This window comes from Lytechinus pictus, chromosome 7 (assembly GCF_037042905.1).
Source record: "Lytechinus pictus isolate F3 Inbred chromosome 7, Lp3.0, whole genome shotgun sequence".
Classification (NCBI taxonomy): domain Eukaryota; kingdom Metazoa; phylum Echinodermata; class Echinoidea; order Temnopleuroida; family Toxopneustidae; genus Lytechinus; species Lytechinus pictus.
Window position 1 is genome coordinate 27258846 of NC_087251.1, and position 25063 is coordinate 27283908.

General features: G+C 37.8%; 2 protein-coding genes across 3 annotated transcripts in view; both read right to left on the minus strand.

Annotated features, from left to right (window-relative positions):
- Positions 1–12: 12 nt before the first annotated feature.
- LOC129264641 (alpha-(1,3)-fucosyltransferase 7-like) lies at positions 13–4462 on the minus strand. The gene is made up of 2 exons (XM_054902550.2): positions 4229–4462; positions 13–2959 (listed from the first exon to the last, which is right to left on the minus strand). Exons 1-2 carry the CDS (start codon positions 4289–4291, stop codon positions 1589–1591), a joined length of 1434 nt encoding a protein of 477 aa, XP_054758525.2. The 5' UTR covers positions 4292–4462; the 3' UTR covers positions 13–1588.
- Positions 4463–7193: 2731 nt separating this feature from the next.
- Positions 7194–25063, minus strand: part of LOC129264639 (zinc finger protein 106-like) — a 32928-nt gene continuing 15058 nt past the window's right edge. For both annotated transcript variants that reach the window (XM_064102378.1, XM_064102379.1), the window contains exons 11-21: positions 23784–23835; positions 21500–22728; positions 20649–20786; positions 17869–17985; positions 16061–16252; positions 15516–15578; positions 14257–14373; positions 13615–13683; positions 12716–12787; positions 11641–11781; positions 7194–11063 (exon numbers count right to left, since the gene is read on the minus strand). In XM_064102378.1, the coding sequence (XP_063958448.1) occupies positions 11007–11063; positions 11641–11781; positions 12716–12787; positions 13615–13683; positions 14257–14373; positions 15516–15578; positions 16061–16252; positions 17869–17985; positions 20649–20786; positions 21500–22728; positions 23784–23835 (2247 nt within the window). In that variant the 3' untranslated portion in view covers positions 7194–11006. The remainder of the gene's footprint in view (positions 11064–11640; positions 11782–12715; positions 12788–13614; positions 13684–14256; positions 14374–15515; positions 15579–16060; positions 16253–17868; positions 17986–20648; positions 20787–21499; positions 22729–23783; positions 23836–25063) is intronic.

Here is a 25063-nt window from a genome sequence, read left to right on the forward strand (position 1 = left end):
ACCATAAAACGATCACTGTACCGTATACGAAATTCGAAAAATATATTTAAAAGATATTTTATACGAAATTATAAAATTAGTAAGTTGTTGTTAGCATACATGACACATAGTTGATCATTGTCATGGATTTCCATAGACAGGAAATCAAAATGATTATACAAAAACTATTTATAATGATGGAAGAAAAATAATGATCCAGCTCGGTTACTCCATCCAAAATGTCCCCTCTCACATGTACATCTACACCTGCATCTTGACGAAACTAGTAAAGGGGAATTTATCCTCCTGGGGCCCGTTTCATAAAGGACTTACAACTGTTGTAACTTTGCCATAATGGCAACTACCATGGTAACAGGGCTCAGCAGCCAATCATGATCAAGGTTTCAATGGTAGTTGCCATAATGGTAAAGTTACAACAGTTGAAAGTCCTTTATGAAACGGGCCCCTGTACTCTCAGAATGACCAACCTATCAAATTGATTAATATACGAACCTACCAATTATGGTTAAGAGAAGCCCCATTAATAACCAGCAGTTTGTAGGTTCGTATTATCATGTTAACCAACCTATTGTTTTCCTCCTGAGAGTCACATAATAAAGTTTAAATGTTCATTGTCTTCCAAATTTATCAGAAAATGAACAAAATGTCATAGAGTTTGTGGGATTTCGGGGGCATTTCTTGAAAGATTTTTCCTGGAATCTTTTAACACAATATTACAGCAAGAATAAAAAAAGTAAAACATAGTCACAATGACTGACCTCATTAAATCAAAATAGCTTAAAAATAAATTGAAAATTAATTATAAGAAAAGGGACCAAGTTTGATCTGTTTTACTATACAAGACCAATAATAAAAATAAATAGAAATATGACTGAAAATTACTTATATGAGATACAAATTAACTCGTAAATAGCGAAAGCATGCTAATCGTATTACATGCGTGACATGGTAGAGGTATGAGAATCAAATGTGATAAGCCACTGAAATGTTTAATTCTGATTGGCTGAGAGAAAGACGTGAGGAAAATGGCGAATGAAACACTTTATGAAACAGTTCCCGGCATAATAATTCAGGGTTGAACGACGACACTTAAATTCTTTTTGGTGTTTGTATACTACACAATAAAGGCATGACAGATATTCGTATTGAAAATATAATTTCATAACTTTTTTTATAAACATCTCCATACTCTCTTATATTATTTTTAAGTATTAAACTTTCTATACAATATGCAGATTGATTAAAATTTCCCATTTTGTAAATGGGTATTCCAGTCAAGATTACATTCATGGGGATGGGGTGAACTTCATGTGGTTAAAGAGACTCGGTGTCATTCTTGTTTCCAGTTGACATATTGCAATAATTGTTGTTAACCCGCTACTTGCAGTTTTTGACATTATCACCTCTGTATAAAATCAAGCAAGCAAAAATACGAACTTCATGCGACTGGTTCAACAATAATTGCAGTGAGTTCGTGGTAAGTCAGTAATCTTTCGTTACTCTTGAACGGACGTGTCGATTCCTTGTGCTTCTGCTGACAACTTTAACATTTCAGGAAACCGACATGATTGATCTTACCGGTTACCCATCAACCGAAGAGTTTCCATGGAGTCCAGTTGCCGATCGTTTCAAAATGTGGATTAACGTCCATTTCACTAGGAGCTGTCCTGCAATCCTTGTACCAGGTTGAATTCCCGATGAGTTTGATCTCACTTTCTGGTCTCGGGTAAATATGAGGCAGCGTCCTACATAGAGATTCAGGACGATACGGGAAGGGTGTGATGACTTCCCCATGCCGACGCCATTCATGGTACTGTCTGTACAGAGTATCGTTATTATCCACCTTCTTCAGATGATCCGCCACTGCCTTTATGCTCTTGAAGTCGCCGAAATGGACGAAAGAATTAGGGGGTGCGACCGGCTCATAGTCCTCCTTGACTGTCCCTAAGACCAGTGGAACAGTGCCGTATTTCAGAGATATCATCCAGAACTTTTCGGTGATGTAGTCTCGGCATTCTGAATTTGGAATGGAGAGGTAGAATTTGTAGCTCGCGAAGAGTTCGTTGCAGTGGGTCGATCTTCGTGGAAGACACTCCTTGTGCCCACATGCTCCGTAGTCGTCAAGGGAAATTTCTTGACGTAGCTTGTCAATGAACTGCATCCGAGGCCAGAAGACATCTTGACAGTTGGTAGCAACCCAAGACAGGATTCCTGTCCGGTTAGTGTAGAAGTCGTCACGTAAAAACCGAGTGTCAGTTGGGCCATCCTTTGGTTTCGAAAATGGCCGATAGTAGCCGAATGGGACGTAGACGTCAGAGGCCCTGTTATATGTCATGAGCACATGGTATTTAAAAAGAGCCAGGTCATCGCTTCCCGCCCATTTCTTTACTCTGTACGGAGTTTCAGTACTGTAAAAGATCCAGGTCTGGCCCGGCTCTGGCTTATGCTTCAAGACATTATGCAGAAGATTCTTGGTGATCCAGATCGTCGAGACCATGCCGAAGATTACGGCGTCCTTCCCAACCAGATCTTCGCGTGCTGCTCCAAGAGACAGCTTGATGTCGCATTTATACCCCGGGGAGGAACAATTCACGTCCGACTCGTATCCATCTAGTTTGCTGGTTTCTAGAAGAGCCTTGAAATGATTCAACTCGGGAATCCATGCCATGCGTATCATACTACCGAAGATGAGAACCTTCTTTACGCACCTCGGTGTTTGATCTGCTGTCACCTTCTGCCCATCCGAGGTCCGACGTCCTGAAACGACAACATCGCTTGAAAGATCGCGAGGTGAGCGACCATGTCGTTCTTCCAAGTGCGGATCACCTCCTTCGGCTTGGATAATCCGCAGGGCTCTGGTTTGCGAGGAGTATTCGAAGGATGGAAGCGTCTCCACTAATCCGTTGAGTATTCCCACGCTCAGTAAACCAGCCAAGAAGAAGAAGACTGTTTTTATCACCTGATCAAAGGAAATGGGATAGGAGCGTTATAAAGATACATAATTGATATTTACAATTGAATGTATTTTTTTGCACGTTTAATAATAGGCCAACATAACTATGAATGTTCCATTTTGACGGGACCTAGGACAAAGAAACAAAAATATATCTGGTTATTGACGACAACCTGCAAAAGGTAGGTTGTCCAATGCGATGTGGTTCCCACTCCCCCTCCGATTTTCGGGTTCAGATTCAGGAATCCTAAAACCGCGCCGACATTCTCAATCTATATCTAGTCTTGAGGACTCCATGATGATGTTTTTAAAATATTTTGACATATACTTCTTCAGTATACTGTATGCATATATAGTATATGTCAAAATATTAAAAAAAAACATCATCATGGAGTCCTCAAGACTAATCTAACCCGTGAAAGATAGATTAAATGGTATATGGGATCCAGCTATAATCATAAATCAAACATTGATATTCTGTTGATATTCTTCAGGAGTGGATGAGAAGAAATATCACACGTGGTCCTATAATTTTCATTTTATGATAACGGGTGACGTGGGGAAAATGAACGGTAGGTTTTAAGAACCCTGCCTTTGAAAAACTATACCAAGGTCATTGAAAAATCCAGTCATTTTGTGACTGAATTTCGTGCAAAATTTATTTACTTTTCATACTGTACAATTTTTGGAGAAGCTGCCAGACACTCCCTTTTATCAACTTTCACTGATCAACACACATCAACAGAAAATACGTTCCCCTTAAATACATTCTAATGAACGTCGACCATTTTTCCTCCTGATTTTTCACCAATCGAAATTTGAAAATAGATTTTCAGAAACAGATTCGGAAGCTTCAGTTATCTTTGTTTCAACGATGTAAAAGAAATATAACATTTACAAGAAAAATTACATAACATCCACCACTTTTTTTCTTGAATACCACAAATAGGATTTTATTTCTTTAATGAGTATCAAGTAAACCTGTGTAGAGAGTGATCCTTGCCGGATGAAGTAAGTACTGATTTGGATTCGAAACTTGACTAATATGATTAACACCCGTCTTACAATCTCACATAAGATAGGATTATAACTTAAGCTGATGGTAATTGAATAAATGATTGAGAATAAGATTTCGTACCCAAAGATATGTTAGAAGAGCTTTATGAAATACCACCTTGGAAATAAGACATGTATTTGTCTCCGTTATGCAGGGCATAAATTTCTTAATAGTTTCCAATCAACTGTTTGTCGATAAAGATCAATATCAGGGCTTACCTTCGAATTCTTTCTGGAGACCATTTTAGACGCCTTGATCACCCTTCGAATCCAGAAGTGCATCTGTGCTGGTGAATTATCTTATTCTAGAGATCTAACAGTTCATCGTGGACACTACGTGGGCACTACGAAATCACCACTCTTATGCGAGAGAAGCTATGAAGACAAATAGCAGATGGGATAGCTTGCTTCGGCGAAAGAAACGGCGCGCCAAAGAGTGCAAGGTTTCCAATCAACAGGTCATGACATCATTTCGATCCCATTCTTTGCATAATCCGGGAAAGCTACCTAATGTTCAATTTACGCATTCCAGAAAGAGGGCTTTCTATTGTCATCTGAATTTGGATTCATTTGTAGTTGCTATGTCGGTCAAAAGCCCTAAACGCAGTGAACCTGGCAGTGACAGGGCACAGTTGATCAAACTTTTCAGTGTACTGAGTGTCGAATCGCCAACCTTTGTTATCTATGTTAATCCGAGAGGCCATTGATTGTGATGTCATTCATTTGATCGGATCCCATGGGATATTTTGGGACTGAGTTGACAATTGCCGATTGTAAGGTAATTCATTCCTCTATATTTAACATAGGGCAAGGACGGTGTATCTTGGTAAAGGTATGCGGATGAGGATAAAATGTTAACTTTTGTATCAATTAAGTAAAGGGAGTTCTCGAGTTCTGTCTTTGCAAACAATTATTTTTCTTTCCTTTCTTCACTTTCCCATCTTTCACCCTTATGGGAGACCGCAACCACTGTTTTCACTTCGAACTATCACAATAGCCCCTTGTAAAGCATAGTTTAATCACAAGAAATAAGGAGTCATTAGGTTTCGATTGGAATGGTGGAAATTCGGTCCGGGTAATGAGTGCTGTATGAAGCAATTTAATGAGTTAAATTCAGGGTACCCTATCACTTTAAGTGCAATTTCTCAAAAAGGTTCGGTAACTTTTAAACGCGGATAAACTATACTAATACCTTTGTGGCAGTTTAGGCCTATGTCTTTTTCGACCGATATATTGGTTTGGTATGAAATGCGATATTCATTACCTCATAAAACTTTAAATTTGCTTTGATGACCCATGCTTATTAAATTGCAAGTGAGCGAAGCGAGGGAGGAAATTTTCAGTAGATTGTATATTGTTGGTGTCAAAAGAAACATTGTAGATATGACAAACGGAAAAGGCTACTTCTAACTTTAAGTAATATGATAAATATAAACTACACAATTTACAGTTTTTAACTTGGAGGTAAGGTATAGATGGTGGAGGCAGAGAGGACTGGGAGGTGGAAGAAGAATAAGAGCATATATTGAGGCGATGAAGAACAATGTAAACGCAGAGATGGTGAAAAGGAGAGGAGGTAGAGGGAGAGGTTACGATGAAGGCAGAAGATGAGAAGAAGCCGACGGCAGATGAAAGAGTGAAGGCAGAAGCGAAGGGGGAAGCAGAAGAGGAAAACTGACGACTGAGGACGGGGGGTGAGAACAGATGAATATGATATCAAGCTGTAGAGAGAAGTTGAAAGCAGGGGAGATTAATGTTAAGGAGCCGTTGAGGAAAAATGATGAGATGGTGGAGGCAGGGGAGAAGAAAGAAAATGGTACGTTGGAGGCACATGAGAGGATTGAAGCAGAAAGGGAGAAGGCACAGCAGACAAGAAGTGGAGGCAGAGGTTAAGCTGGTGGAAACAGATAATATTGTGGAAGCGAGGTGGAAGCAGCTAGAAGGGAGTGGAAGGAGAGTAACAGATGGTGGAAGCAGAGGAGGCAGAAGATGATGAGTTGGAAACAGAGGAGCAGATATTGGAGTCAGATTTATGATAAGATGGAGGCAGGATTGGAGGGACGGAAGGCAGAGGAGAAGCTGAAGACACATGAGAAGGTGGAAGCAGAAGAGATGGGGGAAGCAGAATAGATGGAGATATCGGAGACAGGGTAAATGAAGAAGGGATGAGGCTTAGGAGGAAGTAGAAGATGATCGGGTGGAGGCTGAGGAGATTGTGGATGCAGAGGAGGAAACGGGACAAAAGGGGGTCAGAGAAGGTGGATGCAGAAGTTGAGATGATGGAAGCAGAGGGGGTTGGGACTTGGGAAGGCGGGGAGTTTGCAGAGAAGTTGAATGCAGAAAGGGAAGAATGCGAATGCACAGGAGGAAGATGAAATATATCAGGAAGTTGTGAATAGAAAATGACTTAAAAGTGGTGGAAAATACTTAACCGTTTGGGGCAGAGGAGACGCAAGAGATGCTTTGAAGGAATTAAATTAATCAATTAAATTTTGAATGATTGTAAATAAACTGTTTACTAACTAAACATAATCTTCAAACATGTTTTGAAAAGTACTTTGCTTTATTCAATTAAAAGCTGAAAGCTAAAAGGAAGGGATGGAGCTGGGAAGCCCCAAAAGGTATTACAAAAAAGTAGAAGAGATGCGTGTAGAAAGAGAGGGAGAAAATGGAAGGTGTAAGTAAACAGAGAGGGCAAATAGAGGAGTGGGGAAGGGGGAGGGAGAAGGATAGGAGAGGGGGTAGAAATAGAAGATCGAGAGTGAGAGGAAGGAAGAGACAATGAGAGGGAGTGATAGGGGAGAGAGGAGTGAGGGAAGGGAATGTAACAAGAAGCAGAGATAGAAATAGAAGAGTCCAGAGAGAAGTGTAGTGAAGGGGAGGGGGCAAGAAAAAGGGAGAATAAGAGTGAAGAGAGGGAGAGAAAAGCAAGAGAATTACAACCCCCACCCCATGCAGCTACTGTAGTGAAAAATTATCTTACCAAATCATTGGGAATTTGCATTGGGTTGGGGAGGGGGATGACCTTTTGGCCCAAATTTGTACACAATTAGTATGGCAACCCTGTTCTCTTGTGCCCCTGCCCCTTATCATGATTAATCTTTTTGCAATTTGCAACAGAAAACAAGATTTAAACTAGGACAAAGGCTGGTAGACAATGAAACAAGAAAACAAAACAAACAAGTTTGGTTTAACACTTTTTTACACTTTAATATATGCACTAGCCTGAATGCTCTTCAACAAAATAAATCAAGGTATACTGTATAAAAATAATGATTTTGATCTGTGTCACACTCCTACATGGGTATATAATTTTCCAACTGTTCTCTTTCTTCTGAACAGTAGACAACAATGATATTCACTTTAATACTGAGGAAATATACCTTATTTACACAACTTTTTCCTCTACCAAATAACTTTCATGTGTACAGGCTTATCACAAAAATAGTTCAAATGATGTTGCGCTGGTGCAATGCTCCTAAATAATGTTAAAATATTAACACTAGAAACTTGTCATCACAACCAATTCTTATCACAGATACTACATCAGAAATGTTATTTTTAGCTCTCTTTCTACTCCTATTTCAAATTAACTTCAGAGGTATAGAGTATTGGACTGTTCATGCTAATTTGCAAGATGCAATTCTAAGAAACTGCAGTAAAGAATATCTTACAAAAATATAAAAACAAAAACATGTTGAAAAGAAAATAGGTATAAAAGTAGAGTTGCCTTTATACACAAAGCATGAATACATCTTTACTAAGTGGCAAAAGCAAATTAAAATAGTACAAATCTGCAAAAGTGCTTTTGTTATCCCGCCAATTTCTCAGAAGGGGATCAGAGATTCATATTGTACTACCAATAATTGGCTGTGTCTTCTCATTTTTAATCAAATTTATAATAAAACAAAACTTACTCGTCAAAATCAAATATATGATTGTGCTGCATTAGTTCTCTTTTAATATAAGAGTGTCAATATCTCTGCAAATTTTGCATCAATTACACATCCAACAGTGAAGACTGTCTTGATCATGTAAAGGCTTGATTATCTCTTTGTGCACAATGAATAATGTACACATTCTGCTTTTTCTTTTTTTAAAGCAATAAAGATCTCAAGATTTCATATATGAAATATCTCATATTCTACATGAATGATTATATCCATCCTTAACCCTAATAGGACTGGGGGGGGGGGGGCATGATGGCCCCCCCTCGACGCTTCGCGCGATATTTCAAAAACACAAAAAAGATAGCGCCGCAAAATTTTATGACTTTTTTCTTTGAAGACTCGCGCAACTTTTCAGACCAAATTAGCGACATACGGGTATACCATCGCGACGTCACATGACTTTCTACGAGGCAATGTCATGCCGAAAATGGCTCATTTTTATACTTGTGTCCAAAGTCTGGGGGAAAAGAAATTTATAAAAGGGCGATTATTTTTTCGTTCTAATTGGTCATCAGGGCCCCCCCCCCATAGTCCTCAATATATCTTAAATAGCCCAGTCCTTTTAAGGTTAAAGGGGTATCTCTAAAAATCTGAAACAAGCATGTGGATCCACTAATGTAACTTTACAACAGTTATTTTCTGTTCCTTACACAATCACTGGGTCAGCAAATTATCCAACAATCACAAAAGCTGAAGATAAAATATCTTTACTCCACAACCAGTTAGTTGTCTCCAGTGATGTATATTTATTAGAGTTATTTTCAGTTCGTTTTAAAACTCTGGACTCGGCAAACAATAATCCTTTTCCCATACAAGCTGTCAATATTATATTTATTTTTCTTTGTGATAATGCATGTATGGTGTTAGTATTGGTAATTGAGTGTAGGAAGGATGGATCTGCATTGTGCTCCCAATTGTCACTAGGTTCAGATAAATCAAAAAAGTTGAGTGTTTTGGTAGGTGTTTATTTCATTCTAATATCAACACTCGCATTGGACACTGTAGTTAAATTCAACCCCAAACTCTGAAGGTTTGTATTTTCTGTACTCCACAATAGTCAATGTCATAATATCACATTTGATAAATAGGACAGATAATACATAACTTCATAAAGAAGTTTTACAAGTTCATGAAATATGCATTTGTGCAAGATTACTTTACCGGAATATACACACATGAGGCTCCCTTAAAAAAATTGTTTATTGTGAATGCATGCATACAGCTTGACATCACAAAGCTGTGAGCAAAGGAATCGGTAGCTTTGCTTATATAATATAGGAGCAATTTGACCGCCTATATTTTTGTCACTGAACTTCTATTTCTGTTAAAAATGGTAATAATCAGAAAAAAAGTGGGTGTTTCGCACTCAGTTCAAGTGCACATTGATTTTCATCAAATTTGAGTAGCCCCATCCCCACTATTTCCCAATGCAATTTAAAAAGCATCGTTTTCATTCAAATTTGAATCAAACTGCGGTTTGTCATACTTTACTTAAAAAAATGAAATTCTAAGACAACTCGACTAACGTACACTGAAAGTGTGATTACATTTCATTAAACCACACCAAATCTTCATACTTGTAAATGGTACACTGACCATTACCAACAGTTAATGCTGCTTTTCTGCTGGTATATACAATAGCTTGAGGAATCTTTTAAGACGAACCTCATACATTATATTCTTTATCACTTTTTTTGGATACTAGCATGCCAGATACTGGTGCAATTGACTCCAGGGGTGCGTTTCATCAATATTTTCATCCGACAAGTTGTCAGATCTGACATCTTTCCATGATTTTGATTGGCTGAGAGGCACTGTTCCTATGGTAACTGTCGGATAAAATGGGACTTGTCGGATAAAACGTCCGACGATTCCTTTCATGAAACGCCCCCCAGAAGTATGGTATCCTATCAAGGTACACCAGATAAGCAATATGAATGGCCAGCGGATATTGGTTGCTATGCTACACATCAGAATGAAGAGCCTTTGAAGAATGACTGTGATCTAATTCACTTGTTGGAACAAAGATTCAGTTGTCTTATGACTTCATTTTGCAACGATGACTTTCAAATGACAACTCTCGGTAATACCTGACTTTCACTTGACCAATCTTGGAATCTAAAATTGCTAAATGACGTCCCATTAGTGTCCTCAGGAATCAATGTCTATCAAATGACTTTTCTCTATAATAAATAATTAGAAAGTCAAAAGGGGGCTAAGCTTTCGATCCTAGCAGAATCTTCGTCGGGGGCAAAATGACCTGGAGGACTAACTTTGACGAAGATTCTGCTAGGATCGAAAGCTTAGGCCCCTTTTGACTTTCTAATTTACTCCATTGGCTCTCTTTTATTAGATAAGCAGTTTTCAGCAGCTTCTTTTTGCCATAATAAATAATTGTCAAATGACTGTCCCATATCTTTCCTGAAGAACCAATAATTGTCACATGGCTCACTCTCCTCAGGGATCTATGAATGTCACATAGACTGTCCTCGGCAATCAATGCATGTCACATAACTTTCCTAACAAATCAATGTATGTTACATGACTGTTCTCAGAAATCAATCAATGTCACATGACAGTATTTTAGAATTGACATACAGTATGTCACTTGACTTTTTCCTTAATGTCAGTCACATGACTGTCTTCAGGAATCTACATATGTCGCATGACTTTCCCTAGCAATCACATGACTTTCCTCTAAACTCAACATATGTCACATGACTGTAATCAGAATAAGGAATCAACACATGTTATCCTTAGCAATCACATAACTGTACTATTGAATCAGTGTACGTCAAATGACAGTCTTTTGGAATCAACTAATGCCAAATAACTGTCTTTCGGAATCAACAAATGTCATATGCCTATCTTCGGGAATCAATCAATGTCGCAGGACTGTCTTGAGGAATCAACAATGCCACACGACTGTCTTCGGGAATCAATGAATGTCGCACAACTGTCCTGAGCAATCGAGGCCTATCACATGACTACTCCTGGATGTACGATGATGATTTCATGACTGTCAAAGGTAGTCCTCTAGGATACATCTACATTCCACCCTTTTTAAGGTCCTTCAGGTGGGAAAACACATGCTGTTCAATGGCCTGCAAAGATAAAGAAGAAAACAAATTGTACATTTATCTTCAGAAAAAACATGGTACTGTCAAACTTTCAATTTAATAGTGATATAAGCAAGCAACATTGGATTCATAATATTATTTTCATTGTTATGTTTTAATCAATAAAGTATTACATAATAGTGTGTAATACACAAGTCTTCAGTTATTGTTTTTTTAGGTCATAAAGAAATACTTGTTTAGAAAACACAGATTAACTGAAAGGCCAATTTCACTGGAGAAAATGTTGTTTTGAAAGAATAATAATAATGAATATAAAGCAAAAATTTAATGATGCACAGGACAGTAACAGAATTTTTGAATATTTACTTAGTTTCACAAACTATTATGAATGCATAACACATGCAATAAAGAAATAAAGGAGTCAATTATGTCAAGCACTTTTATAGATTCCATCATTAAAAAAAAATGTAATTTCCATTGAAGATCAAACCTTTTTTACATTACTGGAAACAAACATTTTGATATTTTAAATTTCATAATTATCTGGAATATCTATTATTAACTTAAAAAATTAAAGAGACAAATCAAAATAATTGTTTACCTTGACAGTGGTATTATTATGTGGGTAGTTCTTGAGACAAGACTTCCAGAGGCATTGCCGAGCTGATCGCCGTATGTGGATAAACTGAAGATGGGTCTTGAGGGCGTCCAGACGCAAGAAACGACTTATGCAGTGACTCCACTGATGGGAATAAATATCAAATGTTTTCTGGAGTTAAGATGATTTGCTATTGCATGTGGAGAGGTGGGGGGGGGGGGAGGGCTCCAATAATGGAAATAAACATTAGAGCATTTTAGTTATGATAATGAAATATGCTAAAGTAGGTGTTTAGGAGTCCAGTGTCCCATAACACAAAGGTTAGTGTTTATTTGTACACTTGATATTCACGATTAACTGAACATTCAATTGATAGTAAAAAATGTTCTAAGATGATTGCTAGCCTTGTGTTACAGATGCAGAGAAAAAAAATGATTCAGTGACCCCACTCATGGGAATAAATGTATTTTTTAATCATAAAATGAAATAAGCTAAAGTAGGATCTTTAGAGCATCCAAATGCAGGAACAATTGATGTGGTGATATCATTGGGGAAAAAGTATTGAATTATATTCTTTGGTTATTCGTGATTAATACCTCGGTCACATTTGCTCTACGGCGACCATACAGCGAGCCGAAAACAGCCGTTTTATTAATTTTTATTCAAACCCCACTATATGTAGCTGGTACTAAAAATTTTGTAACGGCTGTTTTCAAATTGCCATAGAGCAAGTGTGACCGAGGTATAAGATGACACCTGTTCTAGGAACGATTGCTATTCTATTCAGTGCAGAAAAGAATTTGTAACAAATGTCAGAGATGCTGCAGTATGGCGTGTCAAGAGAAGGATAGGGTTGAATATCTTGGCACTTGACATAAAAGAGGCCTCTACACCACTTCAATTGCACAAAGTCAATGCAAAGACAATTGCACACATTTTGTTTCTTGTAATAATGTTAGGCATAATTCTACTCAATTAAAAAATCTGGCTTGGAAATATTAAATTACCCAAAATGTTGACCCTCTGTCACGACTTTGAGCAAATTAAAGAGATCTAACAAAATGAAGATATTAATTACCTCACAGGGGTAGATGGTTGAAGGGTAGAGAGGAATGACATCGATGAACCCATCTTGGATCCCAAGAAACACCTGTCAATCAGATACAACATCATATCGAAATCGTTATGGAAAACATGGATTGGTCGGAATACAGAACATTGATTTAGAGGAGATATTGGACAAAGTCAAGGAGAGTACGATCGTAGTTTAAAATATAAATTAAAACTTTTAGACTAAAGACTGGTGGACTGAGTGTGTCAATATATTTTCATATGCAGTATGATAAATTGGTCCGTACTGAAAAGCAGTGAACTGAACAAGTGAGTTTGGATTGTAATTAGCCTGGGACAAATATTAAGCCATGGGGCCGTTTTATAAAACTTGTTATAGCAACAAATTTGCAATAACAATTCAAAGGTAAGCTACTGAAATAATTCGATTTGATTGGCTGATAGTAAACTTGTTATAGAAATTGTCCATTTTGAAATTATTAAAAGTTTTTATGAAGAAAACCCAGGAATTAATATTTAGGAATAATAAGGTTCTCAATTAGAGAATCATACCGCAGGTGGTCTAATAGTCATATTAACTTTGCTCTCTATATATTGTCTAATTTTTGTTTGAACCATTTCTAATATGTCTAATCAGCAAGCTTTGTAGTGTTCGACAAAGTGTATATGAAGTTTGATGAGACCAAGTGGGCATAACACAAAGTGATTTCAGGGGCTTGTTAAATCTAATTTTTTTGAGTTATATGTAATCCCAACTCTTTCAGCAACTGGCCCCCAAACAAAAAGCAATTAATTGTCTGATTACATAAGACTGCTCATTAAATGTCATGTGCACATTGTTGCTTAAGCATGACTTATAGTCAGAATGAACTCATTGAGAAACAGCCTCCTGAGTGTGTAACTCACCATATCTTGAGAAGCAGTCATACAAGTTATAGTCCCACAACCACTGTCAAAGATGTCTACCTCATCAGTCTGTGCAGGAGAGAAATGATATCTGTAATGCTAGATCAAATTGTCACCATCAATGCTGCTTTTGAAATAATAGCATGGAATTGAAGACATCCCAACACTTCTGATTATAAGTTCTTGGGATGATTTTGCTTCAACAAAAAGGAAAGAAATTGCATTTCCCATAGGAGTGCACAGTAATTCTATCAAATAAATTGGGAAAAACTGTCCAGACCTCTCAATGTTAAAAATGTGGATTCCTTTCTCATACGTCAGAATGGTTGAGTGCTGAAATTGCTTATTAACCTTGGTTATCAATAATCGGGCTTCCACGTTTCCATTGAATGTAATCTAGCTATTTTGGTAGCTCTGACATTTTTGGCCTCCTCCCCTCCAACAACAATTTGATATTGAACCAGGGAAAAAATAACACTTTTACATCCGAAATGCTTCAAATAGCCATGGAAAATAAAAGAGCATTGGAAATCCCCATTCATTGTTAATACTTATCCAATGTTGCAGATTTACGCAGTAGGTGTGAAAATAGCCCCCCTCCCCCCGTCTATCTGTTTTGTGGGATCAAGGAATTCAAATTACCATTATTTTGTAGTAGTAGACATTGCCAGTATAACCAGCTACTGCTAGAGTGTCTCCTGACATGACACAACATGCGATCTTCGTTTGATGCTTGATACGATGAATGACATCTCCAGTCTGTTAAAAGATAATTGAAAAGATGACTCAATTTTTCATACACAAATAAAAGAAATATTCAAAAGTTAGAGAATACGGTGCAATGTACTACATACATGATATTCAATGAGCAGGACCGGTTTAAACCTATTGTAATGACTTGCAATGATAATAGGTTTGACTATGTAAAACATAAGAAGGTAAGATGAGGTACCAGCTTACCAAAAGCTCTCGAAAACGAGCGGGACTAACAGGACCAACCTAAGCCTCCTGTCCCAAGAAGTATTGGAGCAACATTGGACAAATCAGGACAGGACCCCATCCCCTTAAAAAAACAGAAAAAAGGCAGAGAGAGACTAGGACAGAAGCTGGACTTGACCAAAGCCTATGAACAAAATCAAGACTGAACCAAAGCAGGACCAGGCCCATGTCTAATGACCAAAGCTGGACTGAACCTCAGCCAATGGACCAAAGCAGAACTAGACCCAAGCCTATGAAGAAAACCAAAACTGGACCAAAGCAGGACTAGGCCCAACTCAATGAACTAAAGCAGGACCGAAAGGCCAAAGGAGCAAAACAGAACTGGACCAAAGCAGGACTTGGTTTGAAAAAAATGGACTAAAGTAGAACTGGGCCTAAGCAAGATTATGGGAAAGCATATCACTGAGATATGATGGTAGAACCCTGAGAGATTGGAAAGCTTTCAATAAAAAGAGGAAATCCACCGGATGGAGCTAAATCTCATGATAATGAAGCTAATCATGAATATGTAACAACATTCAACAAAATCTACAGTACATCCCTAAAGAAGAGCAGATGAGAACAGGAAAATAGTGCTAACTTATTTCCTGTTTCTCTTCAGTTATTCATCTCTTATTCCATCCTTCGATGGCAGCAAGGAATATCAATATTTCATTTCCCAAATGATTAACCCTTAATGACCTACCCTGTCTGAGTCAGCTTCAACTGAAAAAAAGAGCGAGAGTTTGAAGCACTATGGCTCACAGAATAATCCAGTCAACTGCACTGAGCTTCATCACATCTATTATATTGAGACAATTTGCCAATGCACACAGCACCCTCTCATAGTTAAAGAAGATTAATCAATAAGATAATCAAACTTATAGATAAAGAAGATTAATCACAAAAGTAATCAAACTTACATCCAGGTCATGAATGAAAATGGTATTGTTCCTTGCCTTACTCAACACACGGGATCCCAACACCTGGAGTAAAAAAAGACAACAAAGTCAGAGAAAAATTTGTTAGAGCTTAGCCAATCTATAATTTGACCACACTCAAGAAGTTCAATATAGATGTCAACTGTAACAAGAATATAATTGATTCTGTGGCATGCAATTATAAATTTCATACACTATTTCAAGTGTGTATTAGAGTGTTCTGTTTTTTTTGGATTTGTTTCATAGTCAGGGTGTGAATCCTGATCTGAGATGATCTAAGCTTTGTGCATTGACATTACAATGAATGATCAGCAAATTAATCAACTGCACATAAAAGCTGATATTTCTATGGTCTGCATTTTAACTGAAAATTTGACGCTGATCAGCAGAAGCGAATGTATGTAATCCCTTGTGTAAACTACATAACTGCCCCAATTAGGAAAGCAATGCCTCTGTCTTGCTTTTGCTATAACTTGAAAAGATGTTAAAAATTTCTCAAGATTATTGACTATAGAGAGGCCAACTACCTGAAAGTCAGTCACCACATCTATGTGTCCGTCCAGACTTCGGAGCAGTAGACCATCATTTGCTTGTCTGATGGACACGGTGCGATCCTCAGAAGCCGTTATGAGCAGTTTTATACCGCCCTCTAGTGTAGAAGCAATGGCGGTTACAGCAAATGTTGGCGTGCAGTCATAGTACCATGTTACCCTGGATTTCTGTTTGAGAGTGGGAAGGTACGAAGAGATGATCATTACGTAGCTTGGCAAAGAAGGTTGTATCAAAAGCAGACATGGATTAGACACAATAGTCTCGCTATGCCAAAATTGTGCAAAAAGAATATGGCCCTATAATGGTATTGTGTCTAATCAGGCTAGATCATCGCCTGATGGAAAATCAACAAGTCCCTGTCTACCAAAGAGTTGCAATTTCTCTGATTGATCTACAAGATTCCAATGACCTTAACATCTAGCATACATATGTCCATTCAAATTACATTCTAAATGTGATGTATATCTATACATTAGGGGGATATTGTGTAAATTTCTTCTATTAACAAGTGGAATGCCTCTGGCCGTCTCACCTGCATCACGCGATTCAATATAGCAGCAGTGCTGATTTTGAAAACTACTATAACTCGCACAAGATGTTCAGTGATACTTGGTTACTCGTATTTCCACGTTTTATGAATTAGACCAATACACTTATAGAGATATGATGGCAATTCAACAAATACCCCCAACGTGGCCAAAGTTCTTTGACCTTACATGACCTTTGACCTTGATCATGTGACCTGAAACTCGCACAGGATGTTCAGTGATACTTGATTACTCTTATGTCCAAGTTTTATGAACTAGACCAACACACTTTCAAATTTATGGCTGTAATTCAACAAATACCCCAATTTGGCCAAAGTTCATTGACCCTAAATGACCTTTGACCTTGATCATGTGACCTGAAACTTGCACAGGATGTTCAGTAATACTTGATTACTATTATGTCCAAGTTTCATGAATCAGATCCATAAACTTTCAAAGTTATGATGGTAATTCAACAGATACCCCCAATTCGGCCAAAGTTCATTGACCCTAAATGACCTTTGACCTTGGTCATGTGTCGTGAAACTCATGCAGGATGTTCAGTGATACTTGATTAACCTTATGTATAAGTTTCATGAACTAGGTCCATATATTTTCTAATTTATGATGACATTTCAAAAACTTAACCTTAGGTTAAGATTTTGATGTTGATTCCCCCAACATGGTCTAAGTTCATTGACCCTAAATGACCTTTGACCTTGGTCATGTGACATGAAACTCAGGCAGGATATTCAGTAATACTTGATTAACCTTATGGCCAAGTTTCATGAACTAGGTCCATATACTTTCTAAGTTATGCTGTCATTTCAAAAACTTAACCTCAGGTTAAGATTTGGTGTTGACGCCGCCGCCGCCGCCGTCGCCGTCGGAAAAGCGGCGCCTATAGTCTCACTCTGCTATGCAGGTGAGACAAAAATGATATTGATGGAATTTCATACTTGAGATTGAATCAATCATAACTCCTTGTAAAAAGACAGGGCCCTGGATTCAAAAGACAAGAAAAATGGTGTTGAATGTCAAAATACATAAGAAAACAAACGTACTATCGTCTCACTCACACCTGTTTTTTTTTTAAAGTAATTTGACAATTTTGAAAGGTGTTTTGCGGTCGATGGCCGCAATCTCGAGGGGGAGGAATCCCTCTCCCCCAACTCTGAGACGGGTCCAAATAACATGAATATTTTGTGATGCTCTTCCAAAGGCTCTTTGCAAAATACAATACTCCTGGATCATACCTGTACATTGATGTTAGCAATTTCTCCATTAACCAGACCTGCATACAGGCTATTCCACTTCAAATGAAGGCAAGATACCTCTTTTTGAAGCACCATGGTCTGAAGAAATTCTTTACGCTGTAAACACAACATGAACAAAGAAATACACAAACACAAACAACTTTATTCTTGGCATAAATTGATATTTTCTTCACATGAATAGAAACTACACTGGTAATGGTATATCAAATGATGACATGTAGCCATCCAGAGAGCATTAAAATTACTTGTCTGCACCAAGTTGTAAATACATAATCCTATCCACGGGTTTGATAATAACGTAACAGCTCTATGTTCCCAGGAGCCCAAACAAATACCACTGGTAACACATCTCAGCTAAAGACACCCTGCATATCATAACACTGAATAAGCTTTCTAGAGTCATGTGACCAGTGCTTCCAAACCATGGGTAACACAGCTGGGGAATAAAGATCAAGGAAGCGTTTCATAAACCATCTTATCAATGACTTTTCACTGATATATTTGCTCTCAGCCAATTAGAATCATGTTATTCAAGAACTTATAACAATTTTCAAGCAATGAAAATCACTGAAATTGTCCCAAATCGCTTCAGGTAACACTCCCAAAGAGGTTGCTTCCTATAAAGGACACATTTACATAAATAAGCTAATTTTGTTATCAATCATTTTTAGTTATTTCCAAAATTGACATTCCCACCAACAAACATGTTAAATGTCAAGTATATTTATGTTATTACCCGTTTGTAATTATAGGTAGTAAAGTCAAATTTTGTAAAATATTGACCATGACTTTTAGCCCTTCATACTTCCGTGATAAAGCAAACATATGACAAGATGAACGCCCCTGGCAGTCTCACCTGCTTTATGATCTAATATAGCAGAAGTATTGACTTTAAAAACATAGATAAATAAATTTTAACAAAACACAATTCATATAATAAAAAAAATACTAAGTTCGATGTCCTCAAATGACCACTGAACTTGATCATGTGACCTGAAAGTCATGCAAAGTGATCAGTGATACTTTTTTTTAGAGATATGTCTAAAGGCAACCGCACACCTTACGATTGGTCTGCGACTCAATTTTGGAATAAAACGTAGTAGAATTTGATGCGAATATTGAGACTTGGAATATCTTACTGCGTAATGTTCGAAATCATTGTACGAATACCTCTGTTCAAATCTGTGACTCTGCTACCATCCTTCTTAGAATAAAAGCAAATTTAATATCTAGTCGTAATGACGTCATAGCAGTCGTACGATTGACTACGATTTGAAACGAATTTGGCCTTTCCTCCAAAATAAAGGCTTGCAATCTTTCAAAATGGTTATATTAGTATTCTTTCAATTAATTTTAACCTCAAATAAAATTTTCAGAAAAAGAGCAAAATGCGATTTGTTTCAAAATCGGATCGCGAACAGTCGTAAGGCGTGCGGTGGCCTTAAGATTCATGAAATGGATCAATTACTTTCAAAGTTATAACATTTCAATTTTAACCATGGTTAAGATTTCAATGTTGATACAGTATGGTCAAAGTCCATTGATCCTAAATGACCTTTGACCTTGATCATGAAACCTGTAACTCGTGCCAAATTGTCAGTGATGAAATAGATCCATATAATTTTTAAGTTATGATAATTAAAAAACTGACGTTGCCTCAGCTGTAGGAAAACCAGTGCCTATATTCTAACTCTGCTATGCAGGCAAAAAAAAAAAAAAAAACAGCTGTGTGAAAAAAATTTGATTCATTTTGACATTTGAAATAGCCTCTTAGTAACCTTCCCAGGGCCTTGTGGTGCCTCCCAAGCTACGGGTGACAGGTCTCTGCTACAGTGACCCAGGCAAAGACCACTGGGTTGATGACAAGCCCCCACACCCCGTCAAGGTGGACTACTTCATGTTCCTCATCAAATATAGAGAGATGGAGGGAGAGAGGGGGGTGGGTGGGCAGGGAGGGAAAGAGAAGGGAAGGGAGGGGGTGGTAAAGAAAGGGACAGATAGATGAAGGATAGAAGGAAGTAACGAGGAAGGAGTGATAGAGGACGTGGGAGGGAGGGAAAATAGCGAGGAAGGTGGGAGAAGAGAAGGGGAAGGATGGATGAATAGTGGGAGGGCACATGGGTAGATGGAGAAAAGAATAAAGAGTAAGGAGGAGGGAGAGAGGATAACAGAATGAAGGGAGGGAAGAAGGGATGGATGGACTGGGGGAGGGAAAGTGAAGGAAGGAGTATGGGAAGGAGCAAGGAAGGGGAGGGAGTAAGGGACAGAAAAGGGAGTGAAGGAGGGAGGCATGGGAAAGCAGGAAGAAGGAAGGGACGGAGAATAGGAGGAAAGAAGGAAGGAGCGAATGAGGGAGAAAAGCATGAAAGACGCGATACATATATACAGAGGAACATTGTGGAGGTTTTTCTGGATCAATTACAAAACAGCTAAAACATTAACAAGTTTTACATGACTGATCATCCATCAGCTTTTGCACAAGATTGTGAAATTTCTTGTTTCAAGATTAATGACCCCTAGTCTTCTGAACTAATAACTAATCTGGGTTTACAAGATTAATATGGCAAGTCTTGTGGTTCGTCCATTAGATGCCAGTGCCCTGTTGCATAAAACCAACATAGTGACTGCCATCCATGCCATCTTCCTTTGAAGCCTTAATTTGATTGGTTGTTTGGCAAATTTGCCATGGTAGCTAAAAGTAATGGCAGAGTTAGCATTAATTGTAGGTTTCATGCAACAGGGCCCGCTTCAATGCCTACCTGAACATCAAACTGAACCAGGTTTCTGCTACCGTTACTGGCAAAAGCCACCATCTTGTTCGCAGTAGTGTCTCTCCACAGTTCAAAGTTCTTGATATTTTTCAGAGCGAGATCCTCTTCTGTATCAATCTTGTTGGTCTGATGGTATTCAATGCAAAAATATGGTTTTAATATCATTATAGTAGATGGTAAAGTAATGTGAGAAATGGCTGGTAAAATCAATGATAGTCTCCTCTTACTTCCTTTTTCACAATTATCTACTAGGAGTGTGGGGAGGGTGATATTTGATAGCTTGACTTTCATTAGAAAAAAAATCAAGCATCAGTATAGATAACTGATCATTTCACAACTCATCAGAGCAATAAAAACTTGTATCAGAGTATGTGGTAAGTACATAGCAACTTGAGCAAGGTGGTAAGATACACGTGAAATATCAAGATGTGCCATTAAGAGTCTTATACATAAAGCCATTATTTCAGAAAAATATCTACATCAAATAATTAAAGTACCCCCATTATCCTCTTTTGAAAAAAACAAAAAAACACCTTGATTCAAAAGTTATCAATTTTATGCCACATAATAGAGAATTTCTTGTAAATAAATGAAGTCGACTAGGAAGTGTATATCCCAAAATCTTTAATGCTGATTTTTTTTTCTCCAACAAATTCATGAAAATTCACACTAGATGAAAACGATAAAATACAATGCCACACATTCAAGGTGAATTATCTGACATTAGAGGAAATGAATTTATATGCTCCAATATAGTCTTCTTTGTAATAAAGTGTAACTTTTTGTAAAAATGTTATATTTCAAGAGGTAAATACAAGATTTTTTTGAAAAAGACTTACTGCAAGGTTGAATATGATAAATCTGCTGTCAGAAATGCAGGCATAGAGTTTATCTGCAATGATGCACATGCTGATCACATAGCCTTTAGAACTAGGGCTTGAAGGCTTCTGTTCCTCTGGATTTCCATCTGCTGTCTGCAGTGTACCCGAGGTGTCTGGGATACTGTCCTTTGAACCTAACGCATCTGAAACACTTGTCACATTGCGCACTTGTGATAACAAGGTGTTGTTTGATCCTACAGGGTCTGACAAACTGATTGCACTCTGCAGTTCACCAGGTTCTTGTACATTTCCAGGTAGAGTTGTGTCTTGCTGGTTGTTTTTGAGTCTCTTTGCTTGGGTATCTTCAGATATCTCGTTCAATCGCTTTCGCTTCGTGGTGTAGGGTTCAAAGTAGTCCTGCTTTTGGCAAATTTCGTCATTATCTGATGGTTCTTGCTTAATTGTCCTAACTGAATTTTCTGATGATGTTACGTTATTGTGTGGTGATCTGAATTCAGATGTACTCTCTCTATTGTCTGCCGGAAATAGTGGTATTCTTTCTTTGTTGTTCCTAACCTGACCACACTCTGCAAACATGTGATGTTGCTCAGAGGTGATATCAGAAAATGAGGACAGCTCCATGCTCTGAGTCACCCTGTCTGTGTCTGGGGACATCAGCTTAGCAACTGCTCCAATCACATCGCTGCCTGAGAGTTGGGAATCTCCATGCATCAGCTGTTTGCAGTCAATTCCATAGAGAGTGTCTTCATCTGAGGACACGATGTTTACCTTGATGCCACCTCCACAGCTATTGAGCTCCTGCAGAGTCTTAGCAAGGCTCTCCCTGCTCATGACCTGTGGGACAACTTCGATGCTTTGGCCTGCAAGAGACTGCTGAGAACTTCCTATATCAATGCTCTGTTCATTCTGGTAGTGTCCCACATCCCCAAAGGTGTCCACTGTCCCTTGACTCTGATCTGACACATTCCTGGCGGGACTTCTTAACATTATCCTGAAGCCTTCACTAGGCGTTTCTTGAGCCACCGACATCACATTAGAAATCACGATATCACCCTCCCCTCCAGACTGCAATGCTTCACTGAGGACATCGCTTATTCCCGTCTCCTGGATGTCTGTCTGAAGACTGTTTGAGTGGCTTGATGAAGATGGACCATTGTCAGTGTGGCTACTGCTACTTGAAGCCATGCTTGAAACTGATTTGCTAATCTTCTCACTTGAGGTCAGTCCTGGAGAAAAACAGATAAGTGATGAAATTTGGTTCAAAATGAGGTTGATCATTACCATATTTTCCCAGTGACTCACTTCAGCAGTTTGACATCACGAAAGTAATGTTGACCTTGCCCTTCTTTTCCATCTGGAATCACAGGTTTGGTTTTCAACCCAAGGAATTTTTTTTCACATTAAAGGATCAGATCCACGCGATTGTCAAACATCTAACCTGCCTGAAACATTACGTACACAACCACCATTATATTAAGAAATTACATCACCTTCCTTTTGACATGGCATAATTTATTATACTCTCTTCTCATTTACCTCAACCCACCCCAAAAAGTTAAGTAGCCTTGCCAACCTGGTGGTGACATGTAATAAAGAAAATGAGCAGAATATCTCGCTACCAGTGATAGGAATATTTTAAGGTCATGATTGGATTCCCCTCTGGTAAAACAGATTATCTGCTTTGTTCTAGACATAAAATAAATTACAGAACGTTTCAAACTGCTAACAAACCCCTTGAAACTCACATCAACATGTATGTATTTTGTTGTTTTACTATGATATTAAGAAATCTTTTATTTTCTCAATGTATTGCATTTTGTTTTTATTAAAGAGATAAATGGATTTAAATTAAATACATTTGAACACACAAAAGTCATAATTTGGCATCAAATATTACAGTCTTATTCAAATTATGCCTCAATTTGGCTGATACTCCACACCTATGCAAGGAAATAACATGTATCAAAATATAACTAACAATCAAGCTATCCACTGCAACTGACTCCCAGACCCAGTACGTTACAGACATAAATTTTATGGATGTTAAAAAAACTTGTTCGCTTTATTCGAGATAAATCATCACTGGCCACTAACCACCACACAATATATGTTAACGTACAGATAAAATGACAAAGGAACAGTGCAAGTTTATAAAGCTACAGGCCCTCAAAATGGTTGGGATAATTGCAACATTTCATTTTCCTAAGAATGGTCCTACAGATAAAGTCCAGAGAGCGCAGTTTTCTCCGGCAAAGGGAAGAGTTACGCTGACTTGACATACCTAATAGAAGATTGAGTCTCTTGTCTCTTAACTCTGAAAGACTGCTGATAACCTGTAGGGGGAAAAAACATGCAAAGTGTCATGACCCACAAACATGAAAGATTTCTGACATACAATACGTCTCTCAACTCTGAAAGACTGCTGATAACCTGTAGGGGGAAAAAAACATGCAAAGTGTCATGACCCACAAACATGAAAGATTTCTGACATACAATACCATTAATGACCACCACTTTCTGAAAGAAGGATCTTTATGAATTTGATATTTCATGTATTCATTGAAAGAAATTGAATTTCAGAAAGTAAAAACCCTGACAACAATGATTATCTTACCAGATTGGGGGATGGAAAATGATAAACTCTCATTGAAAAGATTATGTCCATTTATCTTCTTGAAAAGGGGTCTGGATGTCGGGGCATTGTGCTATAAGGGCTATTCCACGGTTACTCACGTTACATTTGGAGACACCTTGACTCATACTTGGAGCTGTAACTCCATTATTATTGATAGGAACTAAACATCTTTTTATCACAACATAGTACGCAGTCTGACTATCCTTTGTATAAAAACAAAACTTGGGAAATTTCATTACTGTAGAAGCTGTTATTTTCGCGTACAGAATTTTTCGCGAATCGCGGGGGTCCCGACATTTTCGCGGGTTGTTAAATTCGCGATCGGAAGATGTAGAAAACATTTCCACAGCATTTAAAAGAAGTAAAACTAGTGCAAATCACGTGCAAATCTCTACTCTTTAAGGTAACCATGCTGATGTGTGTTTTGTACATAAATATGTCCCTGTAAAAACAGTTACAAACTGTGGAAAAAGGTGGCTTAAATTTCAATTTTTTTACCTTTAGATCTGAAAATTCATCATGCCACAGTTTGATCTGCAATTTATAGGGTTAAGCAATCTTTAGAATTGTGTTTTGTTCTATTCATTTTTCAAAAAGTTGGTAAAAGTGCAAAAATGTGGAATTTTGTGAACAGAATCTTCACTTGTAAAAGCTCTGGTCATGTGACTTATGAATATTAATGAGTATGCAAATAGCTGCCATAACGTGTGTATAGAGTCAATCAGATGACAATAATATCAAATTATTTCATGGAAAATACATTTTAATATTACAGTGAGTGTATAGATATTGATAAAATAATGTTAAAAAATACTTTAGGCTATGATTTTGTTTGAGAAATTAAAAAAAGTGAAATTCTAGCTAACTTTTTGAATCACTAACTGTACTTTCTAAGCCTTATTTTTTGTACATATAGAGGTGCATAT